Source organism: Larimichthys crocea, chromosome III (assembly GCF_000972845.2).
Source record: "Larimichthys crocea isolate SSNF chromosome III, L_crocea_2.0, whole genome shotgun sequence".
In the NCBI taxonomy this organism is placed as follows: Eukaryota; Metazoa; Chordata; class Actinopteri; family Sciaenidae; genus Larimichthys; species Larimichthys crocea.
The window spans coordinates 42730912-42753685 of NC_040013.1; the positions used below are offsets into that span (position 1 = coordinate 42730912).

General features: G+C 40.2%; 1 protein-coding gene across 1 annotated transcript in view; it reads right to left on the reverse strand.

The window, feature by feature from the left end:
- The window catches only part of cds1 (CDP-diacylglycerol synthase (phosphatidate cytidylyltransferase) 1), a 28850-nt gene extending 6300 nt beyond the window's left edge, over positions 1-22550 (reverse strand). Inside the window, exons 1-11 of the mRNA XM_010742858.3 lie at positions 22206-22550; positions 10904-11061; positions 7518-7614; positions 7245-7342; positions 6282-6421; positions 3915-3973; positions 2836-2918; positions 2480-2567; positions 1335-1403; positions 592-744; positions 279-398 (exon numbers count right to left, since the gene is read on the reverse strand). Of these exons, the coding sequence (XP_010741160.1) occupies positions 279-398; positions 592-744; positions 1335-1403; positions 2480-2567; positions 2836-2918; positions 3915-3973; positions 6282-6421; positions 7245-7342; positions 7518-7614; positions 10904-11061; positions 22206-22271 (1131 nt within the window). The 5' untranslated portion in view covers positions 22272-22550. The remainder of the gene's footprint in view (positions 1-278; positions 399-591; positions 745-1334; positions 1404-2479; positions 2568-2835; positions 2919-3914; positions 3974-6281; positions 6422-7244; positions 7343-7517; positions 7615-10903; positions 11062-22205) is intronic.
- Positions 22551-22774: the final 224 nt, after the last annotated feature.

The window sequence follows — 22774 nt, forward strand, 5'->3', positions numbered from 1 at the left end:
GCACTGCTGAGCTACCTGTCACTTTAAGTGAAATCTCTGCTCTTCACCACAGCTGAAGTTGTCTAACCTGTTTCTGTGGTATTCAAATGCCTCCCTTAAACTAATATTTGTCTGTGAACAAGTAATGCTAGAAATTTGAGCTCAACGATGAGCTGAAAAACAAATTGAAGTGAGAACTATACCACCAACTGTTTAAATAAAAAAAGACTACAGGCACACATATTAAAAAAACATGTTGGATGAGAGACAATTGAGAAAGAAAGGGAGACGTCCTTTACTTTGATTTTGAAAGCTCGCTTGAAGCCGCTGGCAAAGAAACCACCAAAAGGCCCGATGAGAGACGCGAAGGACGAGAGGAAGATACTGTGGATCTGGAAGGGGTACAGGTTAACCGTTTTCTGGAAGAGAGAGGGAGAGAGGACACACAGATAAACATTGAAATGTGGGTTGATTAACAGCGTTGTTTTTTTGGTTTAGTAAAATTTATGAAAGTTTTCCTTAATCATCATACAATGGCATGCCACGTTTACAATGATAAAACACTTATTTATAACACCTTATATTACAAATGGACGAAGGACAAAGTCTTACCCATCTCAGTGTGTTCTGTACCACAGCGGGAAGAGTGTACTCCTGCATCACAAAGATATCAGAAGGCTCACATTCAACTGTAAACCCATTGGTCTCACTGTTGAAGCCCACGGGACACACAAAGTACTGGAACCGAGACAGGAGGTAGGCCAGCTGATGGTGAAACAAAACACAAAAAAAGATCAACCTCTAACTCTGTGTTGGTACATTAGTATGGCATTACATCACCAAAAATGCTGAAGTAGGGTTCATGCTTTTGTGCAAACTTCAGAGTGTGCAAATTTGAACATTTCCAAAAGCTGCATACTGTACCAACACATCAACTGAAGGTGGTCAGTGATGCTGCAAAAATGATTCTCCATCCTGGTTGGCATGTGATTAAATCACATAAATCCAACTGAATATTTCTGGTTGAAATAGAAACTACAGACCATGTGACAAGATGTTTTGAAAACACCGCCTGAAGGTTGTGAGCGTGTTGGGAAACTGCCAATCATGTCACAACCCAAACAACTCATTTTGGCAATTGCTGTTTCTTATCTACAAGAACTTTAGCAGATAATAAACTACAATCGAGACACCTCATTCTGTTCCAAAAATGTGTCGACCTGTAATGCATCCATTACTGCAAGCTACTGGAAAAAAACAACAAACATTTTTGCCTTGGGTACTTGAAAACTGTGAGTAGAAGAAAAAACCAAGACCATGTGAGTGAGTGGTAAAAGCACATAGTGTGTACTCACGATGAAGCCGAAGACCACAGTGGAGAAGAAACCACCAATGAACCCCTCCCAAGTCTTCTTAGGGGAGAGCTGCAGGGGAAGTTGGAGACAGAAACAGAGGCGGTCTTTCACATCATCATGAAATCAGCCTCAACACGGATCACATGTGAATTATAATAAACGTCAGCTCTGAGTTACTGAATAGCTCTTGTGTGGATAGATGTATAGTCTCCAGAACACATCCACAGCGAGGCTTCCAGTAAGCATCCTCATCAGAGGCTGAGCCATCTCAGCTAGCTTCTTTCAACACAAAATGAGCACCAGTTCTATTCAGATCTTCATCTGGATGATAGCGCTCCTCACTTTATACATAAAGCTCATTTTAGATGAGGGTGGAACATAGATAAAGTCATATACACCGAGTCTAGTGCAAGACACCTCCATCACTGCTGATGCTGCACAAAGTCATCCTCAAGCCCAAATTTACTTTTCGTGGACGTCCACATACCTCTAATTTGTTACTTTTTGAATTTGTGACTGCTACTGTACTACGCTCCAACAAGATACAGAATATATCTGTATGTGTGGAAAACAAGTGGACTCCAGAAGGTCGTATAAACAGAACTATGTGTCTACTGTATGTTGCCACTCTATGTGTCTATTTGGGAGTATATCCAAGCCTTCACTCAAATGTAAAGTGAAGTTATAACACTGATGCATATCTAAATATGTCCACTGTGTGAATAATAATGATGAAGCATAACCATCATCATCATTATTATTATTCACACTGTTCACTCAAACCATATAAAATGATTAAAAATACCCCCCATAAGTTTATTTTTGTACATTTTTACCTTTTCTTTTTTGCATACATCCAGGTTGTATCCAGACCGACAGTACAGTACAACAATGACATCAAATCCAGTGTATAAGGAGGTGCATCAGAGTGGCTGAGCAGAATCATGCAGTCTACACCATAGCAACCCAAGCAGACAGGTTGGAGATGTTTGGACACACAAATCTGATCTGATCTCTTGCAAATAACAGTGTGGGCAGTATGTCTTATAGATCTGATTTGAGAAACAAATTTGATTTGCCTGCAGTCTGAACAAAGCCTAAATGTAATGCAAATCCTTATGAGAATAAGGTGACAATTGATTTACCTTGATCAGTGGGGTCCTCCCAAAAAAGAATCCAAACAGATAGGCCATAATGTCGTTACAGATCACAATGGAGATCGGGACAATGAACCTGGAGGAAGAAAAGTGGCCACATATTACAAAAATGTGAAAATAAAAATGTAATTATTATGAATCTCATTGAAATGAGCATTAATTAAGACAGAATATGCTTTATTTGTCTTGGATATTTAAATTAATTGCCACTTTGGGTGACTATCAGTTGCATTATTCAAATGTAAAAGTCTGTATGAAGAGCACCAAAACAGTGAGAACACACTTGTGACGACACATGTGCAGCGATAGGCGAGTTTCTTTTAGTCTGTCTGTGTCCTGCTTACCAGATCATCCCTTCAAACAGGTTCTGAATGACAAGGTGGGACTGAGTTACCACAATCAACAGGGTCACATGGGTCCAAGCAAACTGGAATGGCAAACACAAACACAAACACCACCGTGTCACTGCACTGGAATGTAGCCACGCCTGCTCAGAAGTTGCTCGTGTCAGAAAAAACAGTGGATTCATAACAAACAGACAGACGAGGTGAACGACACTGACAAAGCCACATTGCAGAGTGAGATGAAACAGAGAAATGTATGATAGTGAGAGAAGAGCGGGCAGCAGGTGGAAGCTTTTCGTATCACAAATTTATTGGCCATACACAAACAAGTGAATTTTGTGAAGATGCATGCAGTGAAATGATAAAAAAAAACAAAAAACAAAAAAAAAACAATAACCCAGCAGCATTATTAAACCAAACAGGACTGAATATTCAAGCTGAGGAAGTGCCTTCTTTTGCCAGTTATTATAATCATGCATTATGACTTATCTGCCCTTTGAGCTTTTGTGTGTATGATAATGTAATTTAATAAATGATGAGGGAATCCAATTTCTTTTTAGAGCCAGAAATCTAAAAAATGTGTATTCATGACACTTTGAAAGACTTTTCATAAATCTGTCTGAAATATAACTTGAATAACTTGAAAATGAAATGCAAAATACTAATAAATAAACAGTCCTATAAAATTACTAATAAAGTTAGTTTGGACTGATGATGTGTGCCACATAAAGGTGTGGGCAGAAAAAGCAAAACAGATGCATGTGATGCAAATGAAATAAAGCTAAAGCCTTTGCAGAAATCCTGTGTTTATCCAGGATCAAACTCTGCATAATGATGCAGACGGTTAACCTGAGAACAGCATTTAACAGAAAACACATTTGTGTTCCAAGATAGCAGAAAAGTGTGAAAAATGTGTCACACCCAAAAGGAGTTCTACAATGGCAACATCAGAGCGCAAGATGAGTTTCCAAAACTGTCTCAAAAAGAACATAACGGTAAGTAAGAAGCAGTGGAAGAGGACAGACAGGAAGGTTAGCGGTGAAGAAGAGAGGAGGAGAGGGTTACTGGCTGATACACACCATGTAAAACTGCAGGCGGTAATGTTTCTTCACTAAACTCAGCACAAACATGCAGAAACCTGTGAAAGAGTAGACAACATGCTGTCAGTTTTTAATCCAAATTTTAAAAGTATATGCTAGATTAAAAAACACATCACATATAATAACTTATTTACTGTATGGGGAGGTGTGTGAAGCATGACTATGACTAAACAATTCACAATTGCCTTTCATACAAACTAGATGTGAGAATTTGAATTGGGGAGGCTGATGGGCTGAAAACATCTCTGTGAGGTTTGTCTACATAAACCTGGGAAGGCCCTCAGGGGAACGGTTACTGCCAACAGATGCAGAAGATGCTGTCTTGCTCACAATGTCCTTGGGGCTTAAAACTGCAGCCGACGCCTGGCTGGGTCGACAGAGAGACAACTAAGTCAGCAACACTCCAACAACCCAGTTCAGGCCCTAAAACTAACCAATGAGAGCAGCAGCTCTATTCATCACACCAGAGGGAAAATTCAGAAATGATCGAGCCTTCACTGCAGTTATATTCACTACGTCTACATTTGACAGAGAAATGGCTAAAAAGGATTATATCAGTGTTTGTGCATGTTGTAGCGTATTTCCTACAAATGCACATACTTATGTTGCCATTGATTCTTTTAAAGATATTTTTGGGGGCTATTTTTATCCTTTATTTGACAATGAAATCCAAAGAGATGGATAGGAGATTCAGGGAAGAGAGAGAGAAGGGAATGACATGCAGCAAAGGACCCAGACTGGAATCGAACCCAGGTTGCTGCAATAAGGACTTTAGCCTCGATACAGGAGACGCATGCTTTACCATGTGAGCTACAGGGGTGCCCCTCTTGAGGGCATTTGTGCTTTTGTCTGTGCTTTTCCCAACTGGACAGAAAGCAACACCGCATACTTTGATGATACCTGTCATATTGTTTGCATATGTGGTCAGCAGTGTCAGTCAAACCTCAAACTACAAACACAAGGTCCTAATGATGATAGCTGATTGTTTGAGTACTAAACTCATAATAACTAAACTAATAATACATTTGTACATATCTCTTTAGTCTGGCTTTTATTTAAAGTGCCTTATTATTTACTGCCTACTTTTTAAGACTTAATCATTTGCTCTCATATTTCGTAACCTTCGTGTTTATTTATTTTGTTGTTTTAAAATTGATTTCTGTCTTGCAAAATTCAATTCCTTGTTGTCCATTTCTGTTTTTACTTTATCCTGTCTAGCACTCTGGGCTGCATGCGTATATAAAAGATGCTATATAAATGACTTTGAATTTTATTTCTTAAGTCATGATTAGTTAATGTTATAATGAACTACTTTAGATTTTAAACATTTTCATGAACTTTAAAAAGGTGTTTCATTTGTTTCCCCACAGTATGGAAAAAAAAAAACTTGGTTAAATCGGGCAGTCACACATTATTATGCATCTGCTTTTAATTTGATCTGACAACCAACTTTAAGGGTTTCTAAGAATTATGACCAAAACAAGTACAGTCATCCTCGCTATATCGCGGACTCGCCGTTTCGCAGATTTTTTTCAGTGTAATTTTGCATGCTTTTTTTTTTTACAGCGTACTGTACAGTATGAACGTGCATTGTGTTCTGCGTCCTAAATTGGCTAAGGGAGAACCGCACATGTGTTCTGCATCCTGTTTAAGGGAGTACTGTACAAAATGCGTGTAAAAAGGTCTATAAAAGTGTGTGGTTAGGGGTTTTACGGCCTTAAAACATGTATAATAATTGTAAAACTTACTTTGCGGATTTCGTTTATTGCGGGTTATTTTTAGAACGTATCCCCCGCGATAAACGAGGGACCACTGTACTGAGAAAAATGTAGGTCAAATTACAAGGATAACAATGCTTCTAAATAACCTCAATTTGGCATGTTTGCAAGGTGATTCATTCATTCATTTTGTACCAACATGAATGGAAACAGTGGCTGGCATAAAATCTACAACACAGGTAGCTGTTGAACTTGTTCAGCATTATTAGGAAAGATGTTTTCTTGTTAACTGCCACTTCTTTTTACACATAATGTATGTGAATCATTACCAGAGCAATAAACCATCTTATCAGTAAACGAAAGCTACAAGGTAAAAGCAGAGATGAGCTCATATGACTGTAAATCAGTTTGTAAACTCATGAGTTTATACCTCCCTTGGGTCTTTGTTTCTCTTTTTGCTCTATTTTCTCCCCAGTAATGTTATTTGTAACCAAACTCTACTACACTTGCACTGTGTCTGACGAAATCTAATACGCCTCTAAAGAAAACGTGAGTCGAAGTGGAGGGGCCAAAGAGCGTGTGTGTTTTGTGAGATACAGCAGCCTTATTGTCTTGAGGTGCCACCCACCTGCGAGGTACAAGGCGAAGGAGATGAAGCGGTGATAGCGAGCCAGGAACTGCAGAGGTTCCTCCCTCTGCACCAGGGCACCAAAGTAATCCGCGACAGTTTCCCCATAGAAGAAGTAGTTGACGCAAATCAGGAAGTACCTGATGGAAAAAAATATTAATATTAAAATATTCTAATATATTATTTTTTCTTTTTGGATGTTGTTCCTCAGTACCTTTGAGTGCTTCTTGGCATTGAGCCATGTTGTTGGGCAAGAGTTTCCGTGAAATGTATGAAAATGTGTTGTGTACATTGACCACCTGTGTGTGTGTGTGTCTGTGTGTGTGTCTGTGTGTGTGTCTATGGAGTTGTTATGATGGGTGGCCTTGGTGAAATTGGCATGTTTCAATTAGCTTCCATTTGCTTCCAACATGGCAGTGATCTTTGCTCCTCACTGCACTGAGCACTGCTGTGTATGCAAAGGTGACTTGAAACAGAAATGGGAGCAAATTTGGGCAATATCGTGGGGTGGGTTATGCTTATTCAGAGCAACTACCTGAAGACGAAGCGGGCTTGAGTCAGCATATTACTGGGGGAACAGCAAAGTTAAATGGAGTGCTGGTGCCAAAAGAAATGACTAAGCGTTACTTTTTAAAAGAGAAATTCTGTCCGTTTCGCGATTATTAAATATCCTCAAATTCCATTACACTCCTAATAAATATAGATCTAACATTCAGGCGTCCTAGAGTTCCTGTTACAGGCCACTGTGGCCAAGATGTATAGGTAGAGCTGAGTATCATTTAAATGTTTTTGATACAAGTGCTAATACTGCACTAGTTTCTGCACTTGTATCGAAACAAGACAATAGACAAAACTTAACTCAGAGCTATCTGGTCAAAAAATGACATGTGTACATATATTAAAGTATTCTAAGGTTCATAATACAGTATATCTGCTGTTCACTGTAAAACCCATTCTCCTTACCAGCTTAGTGTCCTGAACCAAGGCAGTTCATAGGAATGGTACACTCTGTAGCCGATGGTGATGATTTCTTGGAAACACTTGATTTGGACAGTCATGACCTACGTCAGATGATAGGAGCAGAGCAGAAATAAGCCATGAATGCTCAAGTCTGTATCTTAGGCTTGAGCAAAACAAAAACAACTATTTTCCTTTCCAGCCTAAAAAATAACTGACAGTAGGATAGTTGCCTTGAGGACTCATAGACAAGGTACAGTATCAATCATTGTCACTTACCACTAATATAAGAGTGACAGGTCCCATATAGATGATGAGGAAAAAGCCTGAAATCATGGCTAAAGACAGAACCCCTCGTATCCAGTAGTTCTTCCATCTGTTGAGAATGTAAAAAAAAACAAAAAAAACAAAAAAACAAAAAAAAAAACACGTTTAAGAATTATATGAATATTTCATTTATTAATTTATGCTTCATTTGAGTTTTCAGTCAAAGAAGAGAGACAGTGAACAGTGAAAAGTATGACACTGATACATGTTTTACTGTCTGGCTCTGTGTCTATTTTTTCAGTTCTAAAACATGAACTGCATATAATTCAACATTAGAGCCATGAAATTACAGACGCAGATCATATGAGCAGAGGCTTTGAATTTACAGGGCTGATTTATAGCATTTATATTTATATCAGCTGAGTGGAGTTAATCATGGACTGTCAGGAAAGAAGACACTCTCTGATTATAGCCAATGTTGAAAGGCAAAATTATAAAACCAGAAAATTTGATCAATGTATGTTTAGATGCATACACTGAACAAGACTCTGAGCTGAACAGAGTCTGCAGCAGTGGTCATAAGCCATATCCAGCCTGCAAAAATATTCCTATCAGGCGAGGAGCAAACGGGGTATCTGTGGTGAAAAAAATGCCATAATGACCTAAAGCTAACATTTCCAACTGCTGCAGCTTTACATTAAAAACACTTAACTGATTAATCAACGATTTTAATTACTACTACTACTACTACTACTACTACTACTACTACTACTACTACTACTACTACTACTATTATTATTATTATTATTATTCACAGGAAAAACAATGTGTGTGTCACCAAAACAAGACAATGGTCTTTTGACAGCAGATGGAGAGCTGCAGACAACAATCTTTTCAACAAGGTAACAAACTACTTTTCACTTCTGCTGTTCACAGAGTAGCATTTTCTATTAAGGCATCTTATCATTATAGATATCCCATATTGTTAGTCTGTTCATACTAATTACTATTATTTGGAAGTCCAGCCCCCACAGGGTCTTCACAGAAAAATTCTCCCTCAGACAAATGTTTTTTTTAATGAGTGGGCCCCCTTTTGTTTGTCTTGTCCGTGTGCACAATACACATTCCTGCCAATGGTGTGACGCTGTTCCACTCATCTACAGGTGGCAACACGGTGCCAAGATATGCAGAAATGGCCAGCAAAGGCAAGAAAAAAAGAGAAGTGGGGAACAACTTTAGTTGAGACCGTCCAGCCAAAATGAACTGAAACAAGTGAGCAACACTGCTGTGAACAGGTGGAGGAATAGTGGAAAGCTAGTTGAAGTTGCTCCCGTAACAACTGCGTCCTCTTTTTTTTTTTTTTTTTATTACAGTCAAGGTATTCAGCGTATGTTGTGGCCTGTTAGTAGCTGGTACAGCGATGAGGCTTAGTGGTAACTGATTCTCTAGACCTAACAACGAATCATATTACCGGTACTACCTGTGGCATGACACTAGGAATGAGGCCTCGTACTCTGGAGAGCTTTTCACAACATATCGTGTAGTGCGTGTTGTTGTGAGGCAAACTGCTGCACTGCCTGGGAGCAAAACAAAAGAGAGGAAACAGCTAAAAGCTGCACAGGAGCCAAGCAGGGCAGAGAGCCTGGTGCCTGCTGTATGAATGGAGAAGAAAAAACAGCTGCATCATGAAAAACAAGCTGCCGATGCTTCCACTCAGTGCTGTGGGCTCTCTCGCACACACTTTCTCTGACTCCATGCCACTCTCATTATAACTACCTCACCTTCAAGTCATCTTCATCTATTCTTCCTTCTCTGCTGTGTCATTTTTCACTCAATCACCTGCTACCCTATCTCCTCATCTATACCACATCTGTTTCTCTCTCTCTCTCTCTCTCTCTCTCTCTTTTCCCACATCCATCCCCCTCCCTCTTTCTCTGCAGTCTGTTCATCCACAGATCTCTCTGCAGCACACCACCCTCTATGGCTCTCCTGCTTGTAAGGATTACTGCTTCCCTCCTTGTGAGCCTTTAAGCCCTGTGACCTGGCCGTCACTCATTGGTTACACCCTCCACTTCTCATCTGTATATCAGACAAGGCTCTCATTCATTTGTGTTCAAGGTGCTGCTGACACAAGTGTGATAGCCCTGAACGACTGGCAAAACCTGTTTTCACACCACACGAATGTCAACTGTGCAAGAACAGTTCCTTTAATCACTATGAAGAGTTTTAACGTTTGTCAGCCTTCAGTGCATTTTCTAGATTTGATTTTATTGTGTTTATTTTAACAATCTATTACTCGATCAACATTTCCCCTTCTAAGCATGCCACATAACTCCATTGGTGATTATTCTCCATTAGGCACATTTACCCAAAGTATGAAGGACATGGCAAGATGCAAAACTGACATATAGGTTGTCCTCACACCCTTTTCGTTTCCTTAAAACTATTCTAAACACCAGGATGAACCCTGACATATTTGATTTACTGCTGTGAATCATACTGAATCAGTGTTAGATTTTCAGAAACATAAATAGATAATGATGTCATTTCAAATTAAATTTAGGAAGGGGAATTCAAACTAAATCAACAGTAGTCACCAACTATATAAGTCCTTAGCTGCAAATTCACTCCTTCACTGCATTAATAAGAGCATGGTCTAACATGTCTGCAGGATCCAATCTATTTCTGGTCCAATTAACCTACACTCATAGGGGAAAGATGATCAATCACTCTGTCAGGGTCATTTCATGAAAGATGAGGAGGGGAGTGCTTGTGACAGCATTATTAAGGCTGAAGTACATTTAAACAGAACCTCGGGCTTCTTCAGTATGTATGTAAAATCAGTAAGTCATTTGATTTGCACACTTTTGGCCCTGTTTTGCATTTCTTTAAATCGAATGCCTTGAGTGCTGTGGCTGTGACGTTTGCATTGTGACCTACTTGCAATCTAAGAAATCTAAGATTTCACGCTTGTTCAACTTCCTGTTGTTTCTGGCTATGAAAAACAACACAATGGCCAGCGCACATGCATGCAAATATAATTTTAGTCGAAGTCAGACTGAATGATTGTAAAGATAAATCCCTAATGTGTACATTTACTCTTATTTGAGGCTATTTGTTTCAAGGTGAACATGATGAGTTACAGTTAAGCAGTGGGCCACAGTTAATTCGTTTTTGATGACCTTGTACCATCTTGGAAAAAGCCTGTTGAACTAAAATGGACCACACTAGTATGGTTAAATACTAAATGTGAATATTTTTGGTAACATGATCACACAACAAAAAAAGCCAAAAATCAGGCAACAGAGTAAGTTCTTTTTAAATTTCTAAGTGGTGACAACTCCAGGATGCATTTTAAGAACATGATCTGTTGGCATCCATCTCTTGTGAGCGTGTACCTGGGTGGCAGGCCCTCCAGAGCTTTGTTCAGGTATTGTGGAGTGTTGTCGGTGTCTGCTGTGGAGAGAGGAACATCTGGAGTGTCTGCTTTGGAGTCACCGTCACATTCTCCTTCTGCGTCACCTTGCAGGCCCAACCTGTCATCGCCATCAGCCTCCTGCCAGGGCAAAACACACACAGATAATCAAATACTGACTTGAGATAATGAGCATTTACATGACACACGGGTCAGTGGATAAAACAGAGACAGACAGCAGCGCAGTGTGCACAAGGTGATAACAGAAAAGAAAGAGTATAAGCAGCAGCATCCAATGGAGAAAAAGAAAAGGATGTATGAGCGCTTTGGATGCAAACGACAAGTAAATGTTGAGGTAGTCAAATAGAATCTGGTCTGAACTGAGTGGAGGCATACAGGATTGGGCAGACTGCAGTTTTATTAGGCAAGAGTTTAGTCTCTACCTAGGAGGGGGGAGGAGGTGCATTGGCCTCTATGCTTGGCTGGGATTCAAGTAGGTCGGCAAGTGAATGTGGAAGTGTGTTTGTTTTTGTGTGTATCTTTCAAATCAGACAGCCTCTAGAAATTCAGAACTATCAGATCATCTGTGACTTTACTCATTTGCTCAATTAATTCTCTTCATCATTTGGTACAATTGTGACATTGTAATTAATTTAGAATTACTTCATAATTAAAGACACATTCCCACTCAGTGAACATCTTCCTAAATACATACTGATGTATATATACGATTTAAACTAATTAACAGTTTAAAAAAAACAACTTTCCATTGGTATTGTTTCTTGAGATCCTTTAATGACCCAGTTATCATATTCATGTTTATCTAGTGACCTGAACTGAAACATTATATATGTTACATGTTATATTTATTATTATTATATATTTCAAAGCACACTGTTGCCATAAAGTTGGAATAAAATACTTTTACCTCTTCTCATGAAGTGATTGTAACAAAGTGATTTATTCTTGATTGATAAAGTGTATCTTCCTATAACTTTATTGATCAATCTCTTCCAAACATATTACAGTGAAAATTAAACCACAATTTGGCCTGATGTGTATGAATAGGAATAAAAAAAGAGGAATGTGTCTGAAAACAAAATTAATCCAACTTTATGGACAACAGTGTACTCTCAACATCATAATTTCAACCCAACCAAATCCACAAAAAGTCCATATGAGGAGAAAGTTTGAAAGGAAACTGGAAGATTACTGGCTCAGCATGAGCGAGCTGAAAGTCTACACCTGGTGTCGTCAGGTTAACAGGCTGCTGGCCCAAGAGGCAAACATCTTTATTTGTGTTAATGAATCTTTAATCTGGATTTAAACCCAATTAACACACACACGCAGCCTCCACAGCCGCATGTGAACAGTTTCCACTACTGAATGCAACAGAGAACTGGAAAATGGAAGAGAGAGCAGCGTGATCACTTGATATAACCCTGCTCATCAGTAGGTAACTGAGAGCCGGTTCCAGATCCTTAATCAGTGTCAGCATGTTTTTCTGATAGCTGCACATCGCAAAACAATGACGTCAACATCGTGCATCTACGCTGCTGGAAACTTGAAGCAGGAACCACTTAAGGTGGAAAGGAAGCAATGGTGCAAAAAGTGGCTTCATGTCATGAAAATTACAACAGTTAGTTGTAACATCTGTAAAATGATACAGGTGGAAACGGCAGAAAAATACTAAAACATGCTGTGCCTGTATTTGATGCTCTATGCATGCTTCACAACTGAGCAGCACGTCCGTTACCAAGGGTAAGTATCTTACCAAACATTAGTGCCACACAGGCAGGGTAAGTACATTTTAGATTTGACTGAATGAAAACAAACTCTGTATAAATGCTCTCTTATTTCATTTTATTTATTTTACATGATGACAGACAGACTGCTATAGTTAGCTCTCAGCTAGCTGTAGCTACAGACAGTTCGACTTGCCCTTCAGCTTCCGGCCAGACAACTTGACTATTTGGTTGAGTTACACTTTGTTCACTCATGTAGCATAATTTAATCAAAACTTCGAATTTCACCTCTTTTTTCTGAATAAACTAAACTGTGTTTAGATTTTGGTCGTGTCCCACCCATCCACAAGTTCCTGTGTTTTTGTTCCAAGGAGTTGACAAGAATAGGAGGAAATGTAAATGCTGCTGATAATACACCACACTCCCGAAAACAATATCTAAAATGGCCTGTGCAAAAGCAGTTTGAGAAACAATAAAATAATCAGCTTAGGTATTCAAAAAATTACTTTCATTGTCCGCATGAACACACAACATAAACAATCACAGTCAGCAAAATGTTAAGACAACAGAAATTGAAATCTGTGTTGCTACTGCTCAGCACATATGCCGTACTTATGAAAATCATAAATCAGCACCGTGGCTTTGAAAAAAATGCTGGCACAGTGAGGATGAACAGGATGTATTTACAGATTTAAGCAGCACGAGCGGGGACATGGGCTGCAGATACTCTTAACATCGTTAATAAGTAAGACCAGTGACACAGTTAAGCCCAACACTTTTGTTCTTGAGTGAACACCAGCAATACTCGATCATGTAACAAAGCAGTGAGAGGAGAAGCTACTTCTGCATCAAAGAGGCTATTTTTAAAACCAAGTGAAATTCCCTCCTGAGCTCACACACCGATTGTGGGAGATAAAGTTTCCTTTCACACTTGAGAGACTCACTGATGCTCCTGGACATTTTTTTCCCTTTCATGGTTACTTTTAGTCAAACGCTGCTAAATACGGTCAGCATCAGGGTTAAATAAGAGCTTTTCTTTTGGCTTGGGAAGTGCAGAACGTAGGAACAGGCTGAGACAGAGGGGGGTCACTTGAGTTGGTGTTGGGAGTTAAGCTGTAACTGAAGATTTCCACTCAGGTTTTAATGAGGAAACATTGAAGCCTGCAGATTCAAAGAGTGGAAACTAAGCTACATGGTTCTAACTGGCAGTGTAACTTACATATCTCGACTGAAAAACACATGATACAGTGACTCTAGAAGGCTGCACTGGCTCTGAACAGACAGTTACTTGGACCAGTAGTCGTCCAGCTTTACTTATGATAATCATGGCATTAAGTGAACACAAGCTAAATGCTGCTGAAGTTCGTCATTTGAACAGTACAGGTGGCTCATGTGTCTCTGAGGAAGTCCTGTTGTATGATAAAGACTATAGTCTATTATAAGAGTTCCTTTTATCTTAGTAATAACTGCTCTCACTTTCATGATTTGTGTGTCTACATAACAGGATGTTTTAGAGCATGCTTCATTTTGTTGAAACAATTAGTCGGTGAATTGTTTGACAGTGAGTTGATTTTTATCATTTTTTATCATTTCGAGGGAAAAATAGCAAATATTCTTTGGTTCCAGGCTCTCAAATATGAGGATTATTTTCTCTGTTGCATATCATTTTATAGTGTGTATTACAGGCATGAATGCACAGACAAGGGGCTGGAACTCTATGCAACAAATATTGGAGAAAAGCCCCAAGCAGGTCATCCACTGTTAGCCTGGTAGGCTAATACACACAGCCACTTTCATTATTCTACCTCTATCACTACACTGAGTGTTTACCAGCAACAGATCTTCCATGACCGCTTGTTAGCTGACAAAGTGGCTGGCACAGAAAGCAAAGTTCAGTATCTGCCACTGACTGGTAGCCAGTGGTATTTTCTCACAGTGGAGTTACTGATACAGTTCGTCTATGAACAGGCTTCAGATTTGGTGAGCACATTACTTCATACACCCAAATGTGTTACGCGCATAGCCAAAATATTCCAGAATAATCTGGGTGAATGTACTCAGGCTTGTTAATTAAAGTCAAACGCTGTTGATCTTTCGTTTATCCAGCAAAGTATGCTCACCGCTGTGCAAATACTTGACATTTAAACACATCAAACAGTCTTACTAATAAAAATCAAAGTTATGCAATTGGATCAAACAAGTCCTGGGCACCTGTAATCATCAGCAGGAAATGCTATTAAAAAAACACAGACACAAAAAAAATGCTAACAGAGCATGAAATTAAACATGAGCAGCCACAGCAGGAGGTGCATCTGAATAAAACTGCAGTGTGTCATTGTAAGGAGACAGTGAGGCATAAGCAGCATGACTGTTCTTGCAGCTCAGCTCACCTCCACTATCGTCTTTGTCCTCCTCCTCCTTCTGGCCATTAATGCCCTCTCTGCAGAGAGGCGGGAGGAAGAGGGACAGGGAGGAGCGGATCAGACATGGGGACGGGTGACAATCAGCTCAAGCCCCGTCCACACAAAGGCCGTGTTCATTTCACCAAAGCTGCAGGAACACGCCTCTCTCCATTTTCTCTATCAGCACCTTCTAAGGCAGCTCCAGCTAAAATGTGCTAATATTTGCCAGTTTTCTTCATCTTCTATGAGAGTAAACTGAACTGATCATTTGAAATGTTCCACACAACCCAACAAAATCCTCAAGATATCCAACACAGGGAAAGTCTGATTCCACTCAGAACAGGAAGCTATGTGACTTTAAACAGATAACGGTCAGTTACATTTCACCATCCACAACAAAAACCTGCCTGGACTTGTGAATGAACCCTGAAAATAATCATAAACTCAACCTAAAAAAAGTTGTGGATTTAGTTGTGCTGCAACCAGCCACCATCGAGTGAATGTATGGACAGCTTGATCAAGAGAAATAAACATGGTGCAAAGGTGCAGCGAACCACAATCTCAACTGAGACTGGTCTAATTTAGCCAGGAAGAGTCAATACGCAGTAAGAAGCTGCTATTAAAGAGGAAAACACAGCGACAGTCTCACCACAGGACAACAAACAAGTCTACACACCTGTGAGGTCCAGTTCAGCAGCAGAGCCTGGCTCTGGTCACAGGGGAAAGGATAACCTACATGGGCTCATTAGGCTAATCAGCAACAACACTGACCCAAAGTAGCACTGCTGCGAGCAGCAACACTTAGCTGTCAACAGCTAAAGAGAGATAGAGATAGAGAGAGAGAGATAGAGATAGAGAGTTTGTAGGTACAAAGGTGATCATGTGGGAAATCAGTGTTTCTGGATGAATGAAAAGTCAATGCTGACTTTCTGTTTGCCTCACCCATAGCTTGCCTCATTTGTTTGACCAGTATGTTAATTTTAGCATACTGGCATGCAAACAATCAGCACGAGTCAGATTTCTTGTATGTGTGCACATACTTGGCTGATAAGTCGGAATCTGGTCTAACCCTGTTGGGTGAAAAATTATTGGCAAACTACTGTGTGCATGTTAGCATGCATGTAATGTATCACTCTGTTTAGAATGTTACCATGATAGCACTCTTACACTTAGCATGAAAGACAACCAAGCCAACAAACAATCAGAGCTTTGTTAGTACCGTAGAGAATGGGGACATCATCTTCCTATGTCAGAGCCAGAGGAACGAATGCACAAAAATGGTTAATTAACTTGTCGTTACACTACTGATTAAAGAAAGGAAAAATAATCAACCCATCCCAAACACAAAAAAACTGCACATGATGTCAGACTGAGTGATGAGGTGACAATAAAATATTTATTTAATATATATATATATATATATGTTTGGTTTCAAGTTAAAAGCAAAGTATGAATGAAACTGAAGGCCTGTCATCAGTTTCAGAGATGTTAATGTCTTTCTGGTGCTACATTAAAAGTCAGCAATCATCAAGTTATTATGACAAAAACATTACAAACCCATGTCAATATCTGTACAGCCACACAAAATGCTTAAAATCTAAACTATGCTTCTTTTTACTTCACTGAGCTAGAGGACGAAAACACAGCGTGGTTATCTGAATACAGAGCCACAGTGTGAAGCAGGCTTGACTTCTCTCCTGTCCAAAGACATTTCTAACTAGGGCTGCTCAGAATAAAGCTGTGGCCAGCAGAGCGTTTCACGGCCTGCTGCCACCACCGCCACTGCCACTGCCAATGGTGCTGCCAGTCAGCCAGCAGACAGCCCACCAAGGTCAACTGTCATGTGGTGTCTTGAGCAGTCGCTAACTGTCTCGGCAACATGGGCAGGACTGTGAAGGGAGAGCAGCAGGTCAATATGTGAATCAAACACACACCGCTGGGTACGCTTGTCTGGCTGACTAATTAGTGGCCTTGGAGATTATAAAGAGGGAGGGTGTGAATATATCTGTTTGTGGCTGTGTGGGATGTTTAAGCCACTTTAGCTAGTCCAACACTTTTTCCTGCACTGACATACAATATAATGTGCCTCAAGAACATGATCTGTTTGGGTGTTGCAGCACAGTGTATGGCACAATAACAAACTGATCCTTTAACCTCCCCAACAAGACACAGATAGGGCTGACTCATCCCTGTTTAAACCTTATCAGCTTTGCACTGAAGAGGCCTGCTTCTTAATAAGAAGGCCCCAAACTAGCTGACAAACAAAGTTTAGCCATTATTTGACTGATGCGTTTATTTCTCACTCTCTGGCAGTCTGCAAATCTTTTAAATGCTTTCAGAGGAAGAGGAAGACGCAGAAAGATATAGCCGTGTTTGTCACTTTGGGGGTGGACAGCAGTGCACAGCCAATAACTGTGTTGTGCACCATTGTTCTCTACTGGATAAACGCCTACATTTTTTTCCTCTCTGGTCTGAATCATTGTAGAAAAATGTATTTTGCTGCATCATTGTACATGGTAAAATTAGGCTCACACCATGTACAAGTGAATCAGGATTTGTAAACAAAGTCACATGGACTCACAAGTCACAAGGCTAAGGTTTGGTACCTTGTCATCCTGCCAGACTCCAGTCTGTAACCATGGTAAACAGGATATCCTCAACTGTGCTCTTTCAGAGTAATGGACCTTTCTGATTTTTAATCCCTTTAAGTAAATAACTTGATATGATTATCTGTTTTGCCCTTTGTTCATTTTGCTGCACTTGGCTTTCAAACATGAGGAACTGCTGACTGTGAGTCACCTTCAGAGTGTCACTCTCCTTTCACCCATAAAATGGTTCTTTCTGTGGTAATTTCCTGAAAAGTCAGAACTATCTTTACTTCACATGGATAACGTTGCATGTGTCTTGGAGAAACTTTAGTTCAATCCAATAAAAAGCTCCAAATGTGCTTGATGTGATGTGAAAGTGCCCTTTAATAGAAACCATGATATTAATCTAAAATCCCCAGTAGCTGCTGTATCCCAATTTCTTCGACTGCTTTCACTTAAGACTCCAGCTGGATGCTTTCAAAAGAGGCAGGGCTCCAAATGACAGCTCGCTAGTTGTCAAACTCACACTTGTTAGCGTCCAATATTAGAAGCATTTCTCTTGTAGCTGAGTGGGAATTTGCGGACCTAGTAAAACCCGAGAGCATGTACATGACCTCACACAGGAAACCTTTCACTCCAAGCATTAAAACAGTCCATTAACATGTCAGGTTGAGTTTAGATGCATTTGTGTGCTGCGAGCATGTTGTTTGTCCTAATAAGAAGTTAATAAATCTAAAATTGAAGGACGGAAACAGCAGAGTGTGTAAAGGTGTGTTCAGGCACAAAGCAAAATTATTTTTTGCTTTGTGTCATTTGCTAAATTGATTGTTGAACTGTTTATTCACCCCAAACAGCCAATGTAGTGACTGTGGGCGTACGTGCTCAACAAAATCAACTAATTCAATAGAGATAGGCTAATGCTTTTGTAAAAGTAAACTCACTATTTCACTGTTTGAATTCATAGTCATGCCTCTCATGTGCTGAGAAAGACAGGGCTTCCTTAGGACAGCTGAGCTTGCCAAAAATGGACTTTAGAGGTGAGGACAAACAAGTTGGGACACTAATGAGATGTCAAGAGTGGCACTATGCCAGAATGGCCAAACTGTGAACCCACTCACAGCCAGTAAACAGTAACCAGGAGCAAATGCATATTATGTGCAAGTCATGTGGTCGATGTATTTCAGTTCCATAACAAGTCAATCTGTTTTTAGTACGAGTACCTCCAGTGGGAATGAACTCCAAACACCATCAGTCCGAAGCTGGATGGCTCCTAGTGGTGTATTTTGCACAAAGAGACCATCATGATGCAACCCGTCTTATAAAGAGGATTTACATCACCCATCAGCTACAAAAAGGCAGTTAGTTGATATATAATACACCTGCATTCCTCTCAACATCCATTCACGCAAACTTTTCCATGACTGGAATCACATAAATCTTTTTAATGTTGCCCTTGCTCCCAGAATGGGAGACTCATTCTGGGACAGGAAAAACATAAAAAAGAATGAGTACTGTAAGACACAAATGAGGGTTGTGAAATATATTGTATGATGATAAAAAAAAAAGTCTACCATGTCATAATATGCTCTAGACTTTATTTTGTTCTGTTACAAATCATGCTCTTTACGGCAACATCTTTCATCGTTTGGATGTCACTTTATGTTGCGTGGCCCGATTGCAAGCAATGCAAATTATGCTGCAGAATGGCCACCACAACAGATTCAAAGACCAGAAAACAGGAATTACCTGGACCCAACCTCGAGGAAGATTTGTTGGATTGTCCGGTTGGGGTGACAGATGATGATTCATATGGTGGATCAGAACTCCAAGTGACTGATAAGGATGACTATGGATCTGACAGCACAAGCGGTAGACAGCTCGCTAGTTGTCAAACTCACACTGTTAGTGACCAATATAAGAACTATTTATCTTGTAGCAGAGTGGGCCTTCTCTCATACTGAACTTGCAGAACTTGTGCAAGACACTTACACTGAATGGGGGAAACTTACCTCACCTATCACCAATGAGTTGGACCTGTGGACCCTTTCCAATCCAGATTCACAGGTATTACAAGGTAGCTGCAAGATCAGTCCAGGCCAATAATGCCACTTTTCTTCTAACAGCATACCAAGCTAAGCTAAGGAGATGACAGCTTCACTTGACCCTGCATTATGGGAACGGGGGTGCAACTTCACCGACCACTGAGGTTTGTGAAATGCATTGTGGTGGCTGTGGGACTACTCGTAAGGCGGCTTATTATGGCATGTTCTAAGCACAAATAAACACGGCCACACTCATCAGGAAGGAGTCACACTGGTTTTATGCGAATGAGTTGTGGATTGTGGGGTCTATTGCTTTGGCTTACAGCTCTAACGGTTTGCATCCACCAGAGGGTTTCCTCTATAGATAACTGACAGACTTTACTCCAGCTAATCGTGGCCAGCAGAACGCAGTAGGAGCTTCTCATGAGGTCACATCGTAGACATTCCCAATGCGAGACACTCATGCTACTGAGAGGCTTTTGGACTAAAGTTCAAAGACTTTTCACATATTAAGGTGATATGGAAATCTCAGTTTCTGTGTCAGCACACTTCCTGGAGAGGTGACCTTGTGTAAAACAGGCATACAGCAGCACATGTATGATCTCATGGAGGACTGCCGAGTTTCTAGGCCATTTTGAACACTTTGCTTTACTGAAGTGAGTTAATCAATGGTCCGGATTCTTGGAGGCCTGAGAGGAGCTGTTAGTTATTAGTTAACCCTGTCTAAGCTTTGAAACATTCTCACTGAAGGGAAGACTCTGGGGAATGAGGGCATGTAAAGTTGTCTATAATTGTGTGGTCGCTGACAGAGGTTCAGATTTTAAAAGACAAAGAATGGCTTCAAGACAATTACTTGGATTATCCTCAAATATTATTTATCTTCAGAGACATGGTTGTCCATAAACATCACAGGTGAATCCGTCCACATTTAGCACTGCAACTAATCCACCGATAATTTCTTTGTTTATTTACTCTAGAAACTGTCAACAAAATGTCCATCACATGTTCCCAAAGCTCAGAGCGACTTGGCCAAAGGGTTAGGGCTCCTTTTCAAGAGTTAGTGATGTTAAAATGAAATGAATGAAAATTTAAAAAGCTAATGTCACCATCTTATTGTGGATGGGTTTCATGTCCAGTCTTAATGCAATACTCGACCTATATTTGCCGGTGGTTGCAGATACTGCAGCTAACAGTAATTATTAACAATATAACCTGTAACTTGTGCCAACTCCTTCATCTGTTGTTTGGAAAAGGCTTAGGCTGTGCATGATATTTACTTTTAAGGTTGTTACAACCAATCATTTTTGGTCCATTTATAAATCCTAATATAGTAACCCAAAGATATTCAATTCACAAAACTAAGCAAAAGAGAATGAGCCATACTCAGTTATGTTCTGTTGAAGCTATGTTTGATAATGTTGTCCTTTGTTTTCGAGATTGAAAAACCATTTCAGGCCTTTTTTTTCCCCTTTTGCTATATTAATTTATTGACTTGATGTCACCAATGCGATTTGGTCAAAAGCTAAATGGGCGAAGAGAATACAAAGAATATTGTTAATAGACCTTTTTCACAGCAGCCATTTTGACATGAAATGGTAGGTAAACACAGGTGTTACCAATGATACTAATTAAGGTTCAGTTCCATTCAGATCAATGAGGGTCAGGGTGCTGCTGTGGTGCATGTTGGTCCACTGGAAAGGCTCTGCTGCAATAAATGGAACGGGGCCGTAATTAGTATCATTTGGAACACGTGCCTTGACCCGACTATTTCATGTCAAAATGGCTACTAACATTATAATTACTACTTTAAAACAATCTGAAATGTATTTGTTTTATTTAGGGTCGCTAAAAGATGAATAAATTAAAATCTTTGATTCTGGACAATTAGTTTCACTTGACTCACTGTATGTAAAAGCATGTCTGCCATTCAGGTCAATGCATCACTCATGACAGGTAAGTATTTGGTGGTCTTGTTGACAACAATGGTTCAGATCAGTGGGCGAATATATGCACAAAACAATTCAGAATAAGGTTATTTAAAGCGTCTAGGACCCACAATTCCCAACTCTACTATAGACTACAAGCCACCAGGGCCTCCGAGCCTTTCACCTGTTCCAGTACTGAACTACACGAATCCAACTTTAAGCTGAATATTCAGCTGACACATAAAAGGATGTGACTGAACCAGCAAGAACATGACATTCATGGCTTTATTTCATAATGCCAGTGTGAAAATGCCGCCTGTCACGATGAGGACGTAATCCTCACACCGGCTAGAAGTCGTTATTTCCTAATCCGTAGCCGTTTCCGTGACTGTGTTGATGTTGCTGGATGATTACTGGAGCCAGCAGCTAACTAACTAGCTTATTTAGCTCCCCTTGCTAACCTGGCAACCCAGCTGGCCTGGCTTCTTGACCAGTGCGTGACAACAACCGGACTAACTTGTTTTGGAGGGCGAGGTCTCAAGGAGAAACTGATGCGTTTTGTTGTCGTGAAGGTGCGAATTACCTTGTCGCTGATATTGTCGGTGCTGTCAGGATCTCCGCCTCCGCCTCGCTTCCTCAGCTCCGTCATGTTTCGCTCGTTTCGCTGCTGGGACGTTAATGTGTCACATAAGCCGAGTCCGAGGGAAGGAGAGAGGGAAGGAGAGAGGGGGATAAAATCCTGGATTTTTTTTTTAACCCGGTTTTGACTTTACAGCTCCGTCTGTGAAGGTCAGCTTCCCTGAAAGTCAGCCGGTGCTGCCAAAGCGCCGCAACAGAGCCCGACAAGATACTAACGACTCCACTGCGTGTGTTTGTTTATCACCGCAGTCCCCGTCCCTGCTCTCCTCCTACCACAGTCAAGGTCCATAAATCAAGCACACACAGCTTCCGGGATAAACTTTCAAAGTAAAAGCTTTGCTGGGGTAATACTTTCGCAAATGTACAAACTAACCCGTCTTTCTTGAGCAGATGTATTTCTGCGTTAGTGGTTGGAAATAGTTGTGGGTGTAGTGGATGTGTTCATTTCATAAACAATAAAATGCTGCTTTTATGTAGATGTAGATCAGTATAATATCCAGAAATATATACTAT